General features: G+C 46.0%; 1 protein-coding gene across 1 annotated transcript; it reads left to right on the top strand.

The window, feature by feature from the left end:
* The first annotated feature begins 1,034 nt into the window (after positions 1 to 1,034).
* Positions 1,035 to 13,085, top strand: PGD (phosphogluconate dehydrogenase). The gene is made up of 13 exons (XM_037378621.1): positions 1,035 to 1,121; positions 1,594 to 1,669; positions 2,109 to 2,288; positions 2,422 to 2,487; positions 3,621 to 3,739; positions 5,094 to 5,163; positions 5,516 to 5,650; positions 6,400 to 6,589; positions 9,206 to 9,336; positions 9,827 to 9,960; positions 10,315 to 10,414; positions 11,946 to 12,068; positions 12,801 to 13,085. Exons 1-13 carry the CDS (start codon positions 1,114 to 1,116, stop codon positions 12,918 to 12,920), a joined length of 1,452 nt encoding a protein of 483 aa, XP_037234518.1. The 5' UTR covers positions 1,035 to 1,113; the 3' UTR covers positions 12,921 to 13,085.
* The last annotated feature ends 1,215 nt before the right edge of the window (positions 13,086 to 14,300 follow it).

Raw genomic sequence — 14,300 nt, 5'->3', positions numbered from 1 at the left:
CTTGAGGAAGATGAGAGGCCCTTCTGCCCTCCCTCTCCTTCCTCACCCTTTTCCCTTTATGTTACACAGCATTTAGAAGTAGTTTCTGGGTGCTTTCAAAAGATTCTTTTGATGGAAAGATAAAATAAGGTTGTCGTAGAGCTGCCAGTAAACACTGGCTTATCTGGGTGTGGCTGTTAAAAATGAGAGGAAGCGTGTGAAATCAAACCACGGCAGCTAACTGCGGAGTGTGAGGCACCAGCTCTGTGGAGAAGGGTGTGCCAGGGAGTCCCTGCGCCTCCTCCCCGTCTGCAGGCAGAGCTTTGTAGTGTTACCAGTCACGGGCGGGAAGCCGGTCGGGGCCTTCCCAAAGCATCCCGGTCCCGCGGGCGGGGGCCGCTGCTTGCTGTCCGACACGGCTCCTGCCCCCGAAGCGCTGCGCCATGGCAGACGTTTGTCAGGCTGCTGGCGACATCTGGTCTTACGGGGGAAGCGGCCGCGGGTGCCCTGCCGGCTTCTGGCTGCTGTCGCCCGTCCCCGACAGTTTTCCGGTCGCACCTGGGTAACGACTGCCCCGGGTGGCCCCTGCCCCCCGGCTGGCGCTGCCGCGAGGCGCTGCCCGGCTGCGGTCACCTTCCTGCAGCCCCTGCCCCACGCCCCGGGGCTCGGCGGCCGCGTGCTCGCAGCGTGCCCTGAGCGGGGACAACGCGCCCAGGCGTTGGCCTGTCGCGATGGTGGACCGACTGTCGAGGAGCGGCGGCATGAAGCGAGCCAGCTTCTCTGGAGCCTCATTTAGTCTCGACGCTGACGCGAGCTTCCTAAGTTTTCCTCCGGGCGCATTCTAGGATGCCCCGAAGACGGACGGGGGCCTGGCGCCCCCGGGCCGCGTCCACAGCTGGCCTGGCGGCGCCGACCCGCTGACCGAGGCAGGGCGGACGAAGGGGCCGCTGCCGGCCGCCGTTCTCCGGGCTCGCGCCGAGCGCGGCCCCTTTAAGGGGGCGGGGCGCTCCCGCCATCGGCCCATGGGCGGGGGGCGGAGCCTGCCGGAACAGCCAATGGGCGCGCCCCGGCCGCGCGGCTGAGGGGCTATCCGGCGCGCGCTGCAGGCCGAGCTCCGCCGCCGCCAGCGCCGCCATGGCCCAGTGAGCGCCGGGGGCGGGCGGGGGGCGCGGGGCCCAGCTGCGCTGCGCGGGCGGCCCGCGGCGGGGGAAGGCGGTGGGCCCGCGGGGGGGGGGGGCGCGCGGCGGCCGGGCCCGGCAGCGGGGAGTTCGCCCTGCCCGGCACCCGCGGCGGGGCGCGGCGCGGCCCTCGCACGGCAGCCCTCGGCGGCACGTCCTGGTGCCGGGCAGCCCGCGCCGCGGCGGTGGGGCCGTGGCTGAGCTGGGTCCACCAGGGACGCGCTGGCGGCGCCCAGGCCGGGTATCGTGCGCACTCGCCTCCCGGTGCCGGGCGGCTGGGCCAGCTGCCGCCGAGCTGGGGCGCGGCTGTGCGTGCGGGGCCGCCCCGGGGCGCGGGCAGCCGGCGGAGCGCCCTGCCCAGCCCCGCGGAGGGGTGGGCTGCCCCAGCACGGAGCCGCCACAGCCGCTCACCGCTCGCTTCTCTCCCGCCTTGCAGGGCTGACATCGCTCTGATCGGACTGGCCGTGATGGGCCAGAACCTGATCCTGAACATGAACGACCATGGCTTCGTGGTAAGGGCAGGACGGTGTTCAGGAGCCACTAGCGCCTGGGGCTGGAGCCAAGCACTTTACGGGGTTTGGGGGTTTCCTTTCCCTTGTGACGGTCTAATGAGTATCGGTCTAACGGGTATCGCTTCTCCTTTCAGTCACAACCGAGGCTGCCCCTTGTCCCGCTCCCAGAGCAGCCCCGCGGTGCGTGCCGCGCTCAGCCGGCCGCCTGGCCTGTTAGTTACGTAGGGTTTTTCCCTGAAGTTTGCTTAGGGCTTGGCCACGACCCGCAGGTTCCCAAGGCACGTGCAGGGACATGTTGCAGGTTCATCCCAGCTTTGTGTCTGTAGGGAAGGTGGAAGTGGGAGAGCACGTAGCGTTGAACCTTACTTAATTTCTACTCCAAGCTAAAGTAACTGCTCTGTCGGCAGCTTTTGTTAACGTGTTTTTTTTGCTCCCCCAGGTTTGTGCTTTTAACAGGACAGTTTCCAAAGTGGATGACTTTCTGGCCAGTGAAGCCAAGGGAACCAAAGTGATTGGTGCTCACAGCCTGGAAGAGATGGTCTCCCACTTAAAGAAGCCCCGTCGCGTTATCTTGCTGGTGAAGGCTGGCAGTGCAGTGGATGACTTCATCAATAAATTGGTGAGGCAAATATTCTATCTGTGATTCCTTTTGTCTTTTTGGAGAAGTTATGTTTAGAAGATCTCAATTATTCATCACTAATGAGGTTTGGAATGCATGGATAAAACCAAACTGCCAGTTTATTTTTTTGCAGGTGCCGTTGTTGGAGACTGGAGACATCATAATTGATGGTGGGAATTCCGAGTACAGAGATACCACGGTAAGTCTGTTTTCTGCCTGAAGTGGATGAATGAAATACACATGATTCTGTCTCCTCTGATCATCAGAATAGTCAGCTGATAAGATGCCATCTCCCCCCTGCTTGGGGAAGGATCTCTACAAAACCAGATCATGCAGCCTATTAAAATGCAATTGTTACAGTAGTTAAGGACTGTTATGTAAGTATATTTTTATAGAAGTTGCTCGAATCATCAAAGAATATTTTTATTGAGATCTTTTAAAGAGTGATGGTCTTTAGACAATTTCCTGTTACAATCTTAAGGTGCTTTCAGGGAGATTTGAAAATCTGAAGATATTTGTAGAGTTGTTGTTTTATCTCAATCCTACATGACCACAGGAAAAGCCTGTAAGACAGAACTGCTGGTTTGGCTGTCTCAGTAACGAGAACAGCAGAGTAATTATCTGTTTAAAAAAAAAAAAAACCAAACAAACCCGCAACAAAAAAAGCTTGCAATAGGGCTGACCTATAGAAGTTAAAGGAGTTCCGTTAGCGTATCTGGGATGGTTCTGTGAAAATACTGCATTCAGATTGGTACTTCTGAATCTTAGAAGGGGTGCCGATATTAGTCTTTCTGCTTTGGCATCCTGATTTTGGATGAGTGAGTTGGCCATGCCAGAGTAAAAAACAGGTATTAAATAAGGATTAATACTTGGGGAGCTTGCAGCTTCCCTTAAGGTTCTCAGCCTGTGCTCCTCTCCCACTCAGAGGGAATTAGTTGCTCTTACAGTTGTTCATGCTTGCACCTTCACTCTGCAATGAACTCGGCAACTCCACCTCGGGCCTAATCTGCCTCCCCCACATCTTTGCACACAGCATGTATCACCTGATACTTAATTCCGAGCCTTTTCCAGCCTCAGTGCTGCTCTTTTCTATTCGGTGCTTCCAAGGACTTTGTTTTCTCAGCATGTCTGTTTTGCAGGGACCCATGTCAAAGCAACTGCACGTTTCCTAATGTTCGCTTTGGTGCATGTACAAACTTCCTCTAAGGTTGTCTCTTCTAGCATGTCCAGAGCAGCACTGAAACCTAATTTTAGCTCTAAATTTCTAACCTTTGTTTGTAGGGCTCTGGCATTAAAAGAAATTAAATAATGCTGCTCTGCTTTTTGTTCCAGAGACGTTGTAAGGAGCTACGGGAAAAGGGCATCTTATTTGTTGGAAGTGGTGTTAGTGGTGGAGAGGAGGGTGCCAGATACGGTCCTTCACTCATGCCAGGAGGAGCTAAAGAAGCCTGGTAAGCATGAGCTAGAATATTCTTCGATATGATCTGTAACAAGCATCTTCTGTTCACGTTGAGAGCCGAAGGAGGGGAGGAGGAGGACGTGGGTGTGGAGAGAATAAGATATGTTGCCATTTCACTTCCTCAAGGCTCAAGATTTCTCAACCTAGTTGGGCCCATGGGGCAGTGCTGAGCTTCGATAGCAGGCAAAACAAAGGCACGTTTTTCTTCCAGAAATTCACAGGTGAAAGTAGGACCTGCACAGATCTGAAGGGAGAAATGTGTGCCAGGGGAGAAAGGAAGTTTGCTTAAATTTTAAACAAGTACTGTTTATTGATTATGATTTTTCTTTTGAGGCCCTATGCACTTGGAAAGCTGTTAACCATGAAACAGGCAGCAGCAAATATCCCTGCAGTGATAGACACCATAAAAAGAGCCCTCAGTATGTGTTTGTACTGGCTATTAAATACATGATTTTTTTTCAAGTTTCTGCCATGCTGCTGTGCTCTTCTGCACTCATGTTACTGTAAAGGTCTGTCTATCAATGTTCATATTAAACTTCCTCCCTGTGAACATCTGCCTGGTCAAATTTGACAGCGCAAAGCCAGAAACAACATCACAGTAATCTGCTGTCTGATAATTTTTTTGCCATAAGCAGCTCAGTAAAGACAGCTTCTATTTGCCACCCTTACCTGAACTTTGTCCCCCGCCCTTTTCACAGCACCTGCGGCCCGTGTGCCACCCATGCTCCTTTCCCAGTGCTGCTCCAAACTCGACATTCTGTAACGCTGTCCTGTTGGCTAAGCAATTCAGTACGCTTGAGGAGCCTGGCAATGACAAAAGCTCCTGCTTCCTGCAGTAATGCAGATAACTGTATCCTCACTTGCATTTGTGGAGTTTCTTTCCTCCTTCCCTCTATTCCACCAGATCACCCTGGATTTTTCTTGCGGCTATAGAACAGAATGGGATTTTGTTCCAGTTCCACCACTAATCCTTTAATGAGTATGAGCCTGTATCATAACCTGCCTCTCTATTTCTCCATTTCTAAAATAGAGAATATAGAGAATAAAATAGAGAAATTTGGGTTCCTTTAGGTATATTAAGCTTGTTGCACAGTGCTGCAAGTGTGACATTGGGTTGTCCTCATTTCTTGCGAACAGTGTCTTGTTCTGGGAAGAGCATACATTTTATTTGACATCGCTGTGTGGTAGGTTATCAACCTACCAGGATTCCCTCACACCGAACTGCTTTTTGGCAGGTTACAGAAGGATGAATCATACTGGTGGATTTTTTTTGTTGTTTTTTCTTTTTTTCGTGTGGTGTTTGTGACCTCTGCCTATCTGCTGAGGCGTATTATTTCTCCCCACAGGCCCCACATCAAGACCATATTTCAAAGCATTGCTGCTAAAGTGGGATCTGGGGAACCTTGTTGTGACTGGGTAAATATTAATCTGATACTGACCTTAACTTGTGGTTAGATCCAGGCTAAGATAGTTTGGTTGCTGAAACTCATGCACGTTTGTCCTTAATAAGGCCAGCGACAGTGGGTTGATTTTCTGTCTGGCTGCATTCACTTCAAATCTGCCATCTCTGGTAACTTAGCCCATACAACAGAAGGGAAAAGCTCTTTGGCTGGATCATGTGCTGGGGGAGCTAAATGGAACTGTGACCCACAGTGTTTTCAGCTAGTAATGGGTTTTTTTTAGGCAGGAGGAAGCTATAGGCAGGTATTAAACACTGGAAGTGGTGACAGTGCTGTTGCCAATGCCATTTTTTGATATTTCCTGACAGGTAGGAGATGAAGGTGCTGGACACTTTGTGAAGATGGTGCACAATGGGATTGAATATGGAGACATGCAGCTGATCTGTGAGGCCTATCACCTGATGAAAGATGTGGTGGGCATGGAGCATGAGGAGATGTCAAAGGTGATCTGTCATTTTTGGTGTCTTGCCTTCCTGAGCCAAGTGGCTGTGTCTGCCATTGAAGGAGGCAGCTGGGCTGTTTGTACATCATGAGGTTGAAGGTAAAGCTGCTTGTACATCATGAAGTTAAATTTTCTGATGTGCCTTCTACCAAGGGCAGAGCACGATATTCCTGAGCTTTAAATGAGGCGGGGAGCAGCAAGCATGTACACCTGAATGTTGTCTAAAATCTCCCATTCTATGGCTGGTTTCTCCCCAGGGAGCAGCTTCTTGTAGAGAGAAGTGAATGATCTTGCCTGAAAAAAGCTAGTAAAACATCGAATGTTATAATCAAGCTGGCAAATCTTGCAAAGTCCTTGTTGAAGCAAGTCAAATAAGTATGATGTGTCTTGAAATGGCAGTTCTGTTTCCAGCCTTCAGTGCCTGTGATGATAGGCAGCAGGACGGGCTATGCCTCTGCCTTCCTGCTTGGAGATGGGTGCTCTCGGCTCCGACTCTGAGCTGTGCTCCTTCCAGTGCAGGGCTCCTGCACAATGGCCTTCCAGCAGCGCTGAAATTGTTGGTAGATGTGACAGGGTGCCAATAACCAGTAACTGAGATAGTATGACCCCCTTTTTGTATGTATATATATATATATGCATGTCTGTGTACACATACATCAGTAAATCGGTTGAGATACATAGTAAATCAGTGTGTGTACATATATGTGTGTGTATATATATATATATATATGCTTTTTTCTCCTTTTCCAGGTATTTCAGGAATGGAATAAAACAGAGTTAGACTCTTTCCTGATCGAAATCACAGCCAATATCCTCAAATTCAAAGACAGCGATGGAAAATACCTCCTCCCAAAGATCAAGGACAGCGCGGGACAAAAAGGCACAGGAAAGTGGACAGCCATTTCTGCCCTGGAATATGGGGTCCCCGTCACACTCATAGGTAACTGGTTCTTTGATCTGGCCTCGTCTTTCCTGCTGGCATGTACCACATCACAGTAAGGAGCACGGTAACGGATAATCTCAGAAATAAGCCCACGCTAGGGCTTGGCTCGAAGAGGCTTTTCTAGGTGTAGCCATTGCAGTCTTTCTGCCCATGAGAGCTGTTACTGTTTTTCTTGCTGGGCTTGGTTTTTACCTTGTTTCTCAAATGTTGGCAGTAGTGTTATCATGCCTTCGTCCGTGGTATCTTCATAGTGCTGGTGATGACTCGGTGACAGGTGAATGTAAGTGCAGTGCTAGAAGTGTCACACTAGATTGATGAAATTAATGTCAGCTCCTCTCAGTAATACTCCACCTTATCTGCTACTCCAAATCACATCATAGTCTTAGAAATATTAAAAAAAAAAGAAAAAAGTTGGGGCAGGACACTCTGAAAACCTTGTTGCTTGACCATTGCTTGATAAGTACTTAGACTTCTCTGAAGGCATAAGGATTATTTTTCAGGTATCTAAGTCTTCTATTTCGGTGTTTTGTTATAACTTGGCTAGCCCCAGCATTGGTGTGACTAAACAGAAACACGAGGGTTGGACTGTATTATGGGTTGAGGAGCACAGACAGATTATTTTTTTTTTTTGAGGCTAGCAGCAGACCACCACCCTAGGATGATGGTTGCTGTTTTTCCAATACAACAGTTAATTGTGGTGTTTCTTCATGCACTCCGGACTACTGCTGGCTTTTGTTTTGTGGCTAATAAGGCTGCTGACCCAAAACCAAACTAAGGTGATGGACATGTATTTTGTAATTGCTTTGAATTGTATCCCTAACGTGTCAGAATTTACCAGCTCACCTACAGACCTAACGGTCTGGGTGCTTACCCTTTTATCTAGCCGGGCTTTTGAATGGAAGTGTGACATAGGAGTTGTAATACATCTGCAACGCATTTAGAGTGCTCTCTTACCACAGGTCCAATGTAGACTTTCCCACCGAGTAAGTAAGGTGACTCAACAGGTTCTTTGTTCTCAAATTGGCTTTAATTTTCATGCTTTCTCTACCTCTATTTCCTTTGCCTTGGCTGGTTGAGTCGTGTTGTAATAGAAGATAAGAAAAACTGTATTCAGTAGGGTGAAAGAGTAACTGCAGTGACAGCTATCAGAGAAATATAGCTGCATTTCAACAATGTATTTTTACAAAACAGGTTTTGTAAATGGTTTTAATGTTCTACTACAGCTATAGTCTTTCAGTTCTAGGCTTGAGAGTGTGTTTCTCGCTTGTGCTGTTAATATTCTCCCGTTTGGGGTTCTTGCGAAGATTAAGGGTGGAGGAAACCCTCCCTAATTAGGCCTCTGCAGTGCCAGGGGAGTGGTGTTAGGTAATGATGTGTTAATAAGGAAGTATGTGCAATAGCCCTTGTGCAAACTTGGCTGTTCATAGGGCAGTTGCTGTGCGTGTGGTTTTACTGCAGAAGCATGACTTGCAGACTTCTGCTTGTAAAAGCAAGTCACGCTGCTCCTGCTTTTTCCTCATTTCCGCCCCCCCCCCCACTTCTTTTCCCCGGTGCAGAAGGAAGTTTTTGCAGAAATGGAGAGGAGGCAGTTCTGATTTTGATAACAATCTATTAATCGAACTGCAGGGAAGATTCAGGATCTTGTGAAAACATTACTCATTCATCTTGGTTTTGGTTAGTTTGTTTTGAGGGGTGTGGGGTCTTTTTTTGGTAATTCATGACTCACTTAAAAGGTGGAAGAAAAGTTCAGTATGAAGACTATAATAAACGTGATTACTTACCTTCCATCAGACCCTGGAAACTGTTTTGTTTGAGTGTGGCGTTGATTTGGTTTTGGGTTTTTTTTTTACCATTAACAATACTGTCTTCAATTGCAAGTAAGTACAGCTTAAACCACCATGATTAGGAATTGACTGAGCCAGATCAAGGGATTTCTCTTCAGGAGCTACTTGGCTAACTCCCTAGCCCTGGCAAATGACATTTAGTAACCTGCTCAGTGATGTTATAAAACTTCATTATGGGCTTCTGAATACCAGTGTTACAGGCCTACCAGATTTGTAAAACTTATTTCCTCTTATAAGTTAACCTGCTGAATTTATTCTTGATTTTAATTGCTCTTATTTTGCATGTGTGTATTTCAAAGCACATTTAGTTAATGTCACTTGGCATTTATGCAGCAGCTTTTTATCTTCAAAACATGATACAGTACTGAGTGAAGTCTTCAACCTTGCCTGTCCCTAGACTGTCATGCAGCGCTGTCTGTCTTTTTGTAGATCAGAGGAGATTTTAAAGTAAATTCTTAAAACTAAGGGCTGTTGAAGTTTCCCAAAGATAAACTTTCATGTGGATGACTTGTGGCTTGTTTTCTTCATTGTTTGAAAGCTGTATTAGTCAATATTTACCCACTGGTTATGCTGACAGGCAGTTTGGTCCCTCAGTAATGCTGTTAAAATAATTCATTTGCACACCTCTCTTCCTGTGTGACTCTGTTTCGCTATGTATGTGGTTCATCATTCAGTGACGTGCTCATTGAGTGCTTGAGGACAAGTATCTCGGGCCTTTACAGCGATGCTGAACTTTCTAATTATCTCCCCTTTCCTGCCATACTTAAAGGTGAAGCTGTGTTTGCACGGTGCCTGTCTTCCCTCAAGGACGAGAGAGTACAGGCCAGTAAGCTGCTGGATGGGCCTAAAATGACCCAATTCAGTGGGAACAAGAAGGCCTTTCTGGAGGACATACGCAAGGTGAGTCACTCTGCTTGCCAGGGTGCTCTATTCAAGCTGTGTATCAAAGCAGGTTTTGGATGGTGAAACCCTGGCGAAGAGCATCTGTGTTTACACTTCATGACAAGTGGTTCGGCTGTCCCATTGTGCATTGTCTAGTGATGTCCACGAGCATAGTGCGACCAGTTCCTTTCCTGACCAAAGAAGGAATTCAAGTCAAAGGCACAGTGGGCAGCGACAACTAGCTGGGGTGCAGGAGGTCAGAATTCATGCAGAGGAGCTTACTTTTTCGCTCCTCAACACTCTGTAGTGGGGGTAATAGCTCTTGAACTCTTTCTGTTGAGACCAGACTTTCCAAAAATTAGAAAGGATATTTTGGTTCTCAAATAGCAGAGATGTGCCTACTGTATTCATCCCTGATGAGATGTGGACTAAACAGAGCATGCAGACACTGAAGTTTCTCATTCAGCTTTGTAGGACTTCACTGGGAATGTGAATTTGTTTTTTCTAGGCCCTGTATGCTTCCAAGATTATCTCATATGCTCAAGGCTTCATGCTGCTGAGACAAGCAGCCAAAGAATTTGGCTGGACACTGAATTATGGTGGCATTGCACTGATGTGGAGGGGAGGCTGCATCATCAGAAGGTAATTAAGATAATGAGGTAACTTAGGTGCGGAGGGGAGAAAAGCAGGCAATTTAGTTTATGCAGTTCTAGACTGACAGGTCTAGAGTCTCTCTTGGAAAATTTATGGAGTCAATCTGCTGTTAAGATACTGAGATGCTGTTTCTGTAGACAGCACTAAAGGTCACCAGATGAAGCCAATTTTCTGGTGGCTTAGCTACTGCAGATTTTCTTTGGTCTTTGTTTTGTTTGCATTTTTCTCAATGTTTGGAATGTGAGTCTGGCTGAATCAAATTTTGGCACTGTAAGTTTTTTGTTCTGGGCCTTTGTTGGAAGCTTTGAAATTTTATTCCTGGTTTACATGTGTTCTGCCTAGTGTGTTCCTGGGAAAAATCAAAGATGCTTTTGATCGAAACCCTGAGCTCCAGAATTTGCTGTTGGATGATTTCTTTAAGACAGCTGTTGAAAACTGCCAGGTGAGTTTCCAAGGAAGGGAGAACATAAAAGCAATAGTTTACAGTCTGGACTTACTCAGCTGCTTTCTTAGGAGTTACCTTTACAGGTCTATTTAGACTGAAAAATGAAAAGGCAGAGAACACCCTTGAAACTGATTTATACAGCATCCTTAATCTAAAAGATTTCTAAACAATCTTTAAGCTCTTTGGGATTGTGTATGTATATCTGTACGCATATAAGGTATGGGTGCAGGAATTCATCATCTATGGCTTCAAGGTACCCTTCTTTAGTAGAACATATCGGGTTTTTTCCCATCCTGATCCTGTAAGACTGCATAGTTGGAGTTGGCTGAAATTGAACAAGAAAGTTACTGTGATGAGGCAGGCTATGCTGAGGTCCAAACTAGAATTCTGCCAGACACCAGGGTTAGCATCCTGTTCTTGAAAAAATGCTTCTTGCCTCCGTTTCATCAGCAAGTTGGAGAACGGTAGTTCTAAATGAAGGAAAAAAAGGGGGTTGCAGCACTGAAGCGCTGCCTTATAAATCAGCATCCAGATACATCAAGTGATGAACTGAGATCTCATGTAATGTTGCAAGGTATATTTGTACTGTTGACCTAAAGATAATACAAACAAACACAGAGTCCTTGTTGTGTCGTGGTTCTTCTCTCCGATGCTAGCCAAGCTGCTGTTAGGAGGTTTCCATTTTAGTATTACGGAAGAGCCTTAGGCAGAGATCTAGCCATTCAGAAGAATTGTGACATGAGGAAAAAATGTCTAGCCTCTGTGAACGTTCTCATCACTGCCCTGCATCTTGTGCCTACTGTGCATTTGGACTTAAGCTGTACAGAGTGCAAAGCTCTGTTCTATTACCACTGTTTGCAGGAGCACCAAAGTAAGTGTTCCAGACCTGCTGTTTGTTTGACCTAGGTCTGTTCAAACAGTGTCCTGATTTTTGGATGGAGTTGACAGGCAGAACTAAAATCACATTATCTGACCAACAAAGAAGTAGTTTCATCATTAATAATTCTTTTAACTGAAGCTGAGTATTCCATGCAGGTTACTAAATCAGATGTACAGTTGAAACGGGGATTACCCACATGTCTTTGAAGTGTTGTGCTGACCTGCTATGCCCTTTGGCGAGCTTTGTACTGTGCTTGATTAGGGGTCCTAAAAGTGCCTCAGTGTTTCCTCAGCATGTTCCCCACTGTGTTCATGTTTTTGGGATGCACTGATTATGTTTATATGAAAGAATAGCATCCTTGCTCGAGGCTGTGGTTTGACTGCACGTGAAGTATATGTTTGCACGCTTAATGTCCTGTTTGTTAACTCTATCTTACTTGCCATTTTTTTGGATCGAACTCATTTATGTAAAATCAGGAATCTACTGCTGCATTTGCTCAGACTTGGTCAATAGATTTCATATAACGTGAAATAGCACGTCCTGTTAGACTAGAATAGTTCATATGCCTGCCCATACCTCTGAGCAAGCACTGATTAGTTTCTTTCTTTCTTCTCTGTGTTCCCCCCCACTCCCTTTCCTTTCTTCCAGGACTCTTGGCGACATGTGATCAGTACTGGAATACAGATTGGTATCCCTATGCCCTGCTTCACTACAGCACTTTCTTTTTATGATGGATACAGGCATGAAATATTACCAGCTAACCTGCTTCAGGTAGGTGCCTGAAATAGTGTAGCCAGTCTTCTGCCTACTGAAATACCATCATGTTGTTACTTAAATACTGGTCTAAAGGCCCTAATGGCAATATGTCCTAATCACTCCAACACTGTAAAGATAAAGGCATAGACTGCCTAACATAATTCTATTAAACCTGAAACTCACAGCAATAAAATACTATGAGATACCTGGATAAAGAACATCAGAGATATGGGTATGACAGTGTTACTACTCCATCTGTAAACCAAGGGTAAGATATCTTTGAATCAAAACAGTTTATAAAGAAGTAGGTATCTTTGAACCTTTGGATGTATACTTGTTTTTGAGATTACTACCTAGCAGAAATAATACTTGTTTTTGAGATTACTACCTAGCAGAAATAATACTTGTTTTTGAGATTACTACCTAGCAGAAATAATACTTGTTTTTGAGATTACTACCTAGCAGAAATAATACTTGTTTTTGAGATTACTACCTAGCAGAAATAATACTTGTTTTTGAGATTACTACCTAGCAGAAATAATACTTGTTTTTGAGATTACTAGATATTAGTAAGTGTTTAATTGCAGTGGTTTTGCTAATAATGAGAAAATAAGTTTGAATGTTATAATATCGGAGTCGGATCTTACTTCTAGAATTCCTATAGTCAAGTATCAGTAGGTGCAACTTCTAGTACTCGTATGACTGTGATATTCATGTGTCTATTTTGTGTGTCTGTTTTTATTCTAGGCTCAGCGTGATTACTTCGGTGCACATACATATGAATTATTATCAAAGCCAGGTGTATTTATCCATACTAACTGGACAGGCCATGGAGGAAATGTGTCCTCTTCTGCCTACAATGTCTAATGGAAATATTTCCTCTTGAAGCCAAGATACTGTAGATCTCAGATATTCCTCCTAGAATACCACTTTTTACTGTACTGTGCTAGAACTTGTGTTTGGACACTTTTGTAATAACTTGTGGGTATACTTATATATATTATAAGAAAGCTAAATAAATTTGCTTATGAACGCATTGAAGTGTTTTCTTTCCACTGCTGTTGGGCAAAACCGGCTAAAATGTCTTTGTGCAGTATTTAATAGAATACATTTTATAATGATAATATTTTTATTGTATTATAGTGCATAAACTTATAGGGATCAAGATAGAGATGACTGCGTTTCAGTAATTGCTAAAATGGAGAATGGAGATGGCACAGTAACACTGCCCAAGATTCCAGGGAGGTAAGGGCCTTTTTTTTTGTTTCTGCTATTTATTCATAACAGGCAGTAGCTTGGCGCTTAAAGATTAATTCCTGGGTGTTGACCTGCAGTCTTTCACACTGTGAGCTCTGTTTGTTTTCTGTGAAAGTGTGAAGGGTGGGATGGATCATGGAGAAGAAACTTGAATGCAGCTTAGAGGGTGTCAAGATGGATATTCCTGTCACCAAGCTGTTCTTCCTCTAAGTGTTGTTTGTAGTTTTAAGCTCTGGCATAAACTGTTGGCTTAGCTGTGCACCTGCACTATTTTCCCCAAATCTCCCTGCTTCTTTGCCTCTTCTTTCCATGGGGCAATTAAAAATACCTGCATTAGCATGCAAAGTTGGCCCTGTTTGAGATCCTCTTCCTGCAATCCCACTGCCAGTCATCTTTAGGATTTCTGAAAATTCACCTGGGTGCCTGTAGCTTTTTTTTCTGCTTTTCTCAGAACCTCTCAAGTGTTACATTTTGTGCTGTGCACCAGTTTTTCTGGGTGTTTTTTTCCCCATTTATTTCTGTTAGGGCAGCTACCTAGTTGGGTATCTGTATAATTACCAAAAGATTGCTTTGCGTTTAAAGCAACTTTTCTGCAGATTATGTTGTAAGATTTAGGAATTCTATAAAATAAATGTGTGACAAATTGCAGACAATACTGATAACTGGAGGGTGATGAACATGAAACCTCCCCTGGTGCAACATGCGGCTGTTTCCACTTGTCCTGTCACTTCTTGGGAGAGGAGACTGACCCCACCTGTCCCCAGCCTCCTCTCTGGGAGCTGTAGAGTGAGGGGTCCCCCCCCGAGCCCCCTCCTCTCCAGGTTGAACCCCCCCTCCGCTCCCCATCAGACTGGTGCCCAGTCCCCCACTCCAGCCCCCAACGTCCTTCTTGCAGTGAGGGGCCAAACCTGAACCCAGGATTCGAGGTGCGGCCTCACCTGGGCCGAGCACAGGGGGCCGGTCACCGCCCCGGTCCTGCTGGCCACACTG

The sequence above is a fragment of the Falco rusticolus genome, chromosome 3 (genome assembly GCF_015220075.1).
Source record: "Falco rusticolus isolate bFalRus1 chromosome 3, bFalRus1.pri, whole genome shotgun sequence".
Lineage (NCBI taxonomy): Eukaryota > Metazoa > Chordata > Aves > Falconiformes > Falconidae > Falco > Falco rusticolus.
Note: the sequence above shows the minus strand (reverse complement) of the source record. Positions and strands in the feature narration are given on the sequence as shown.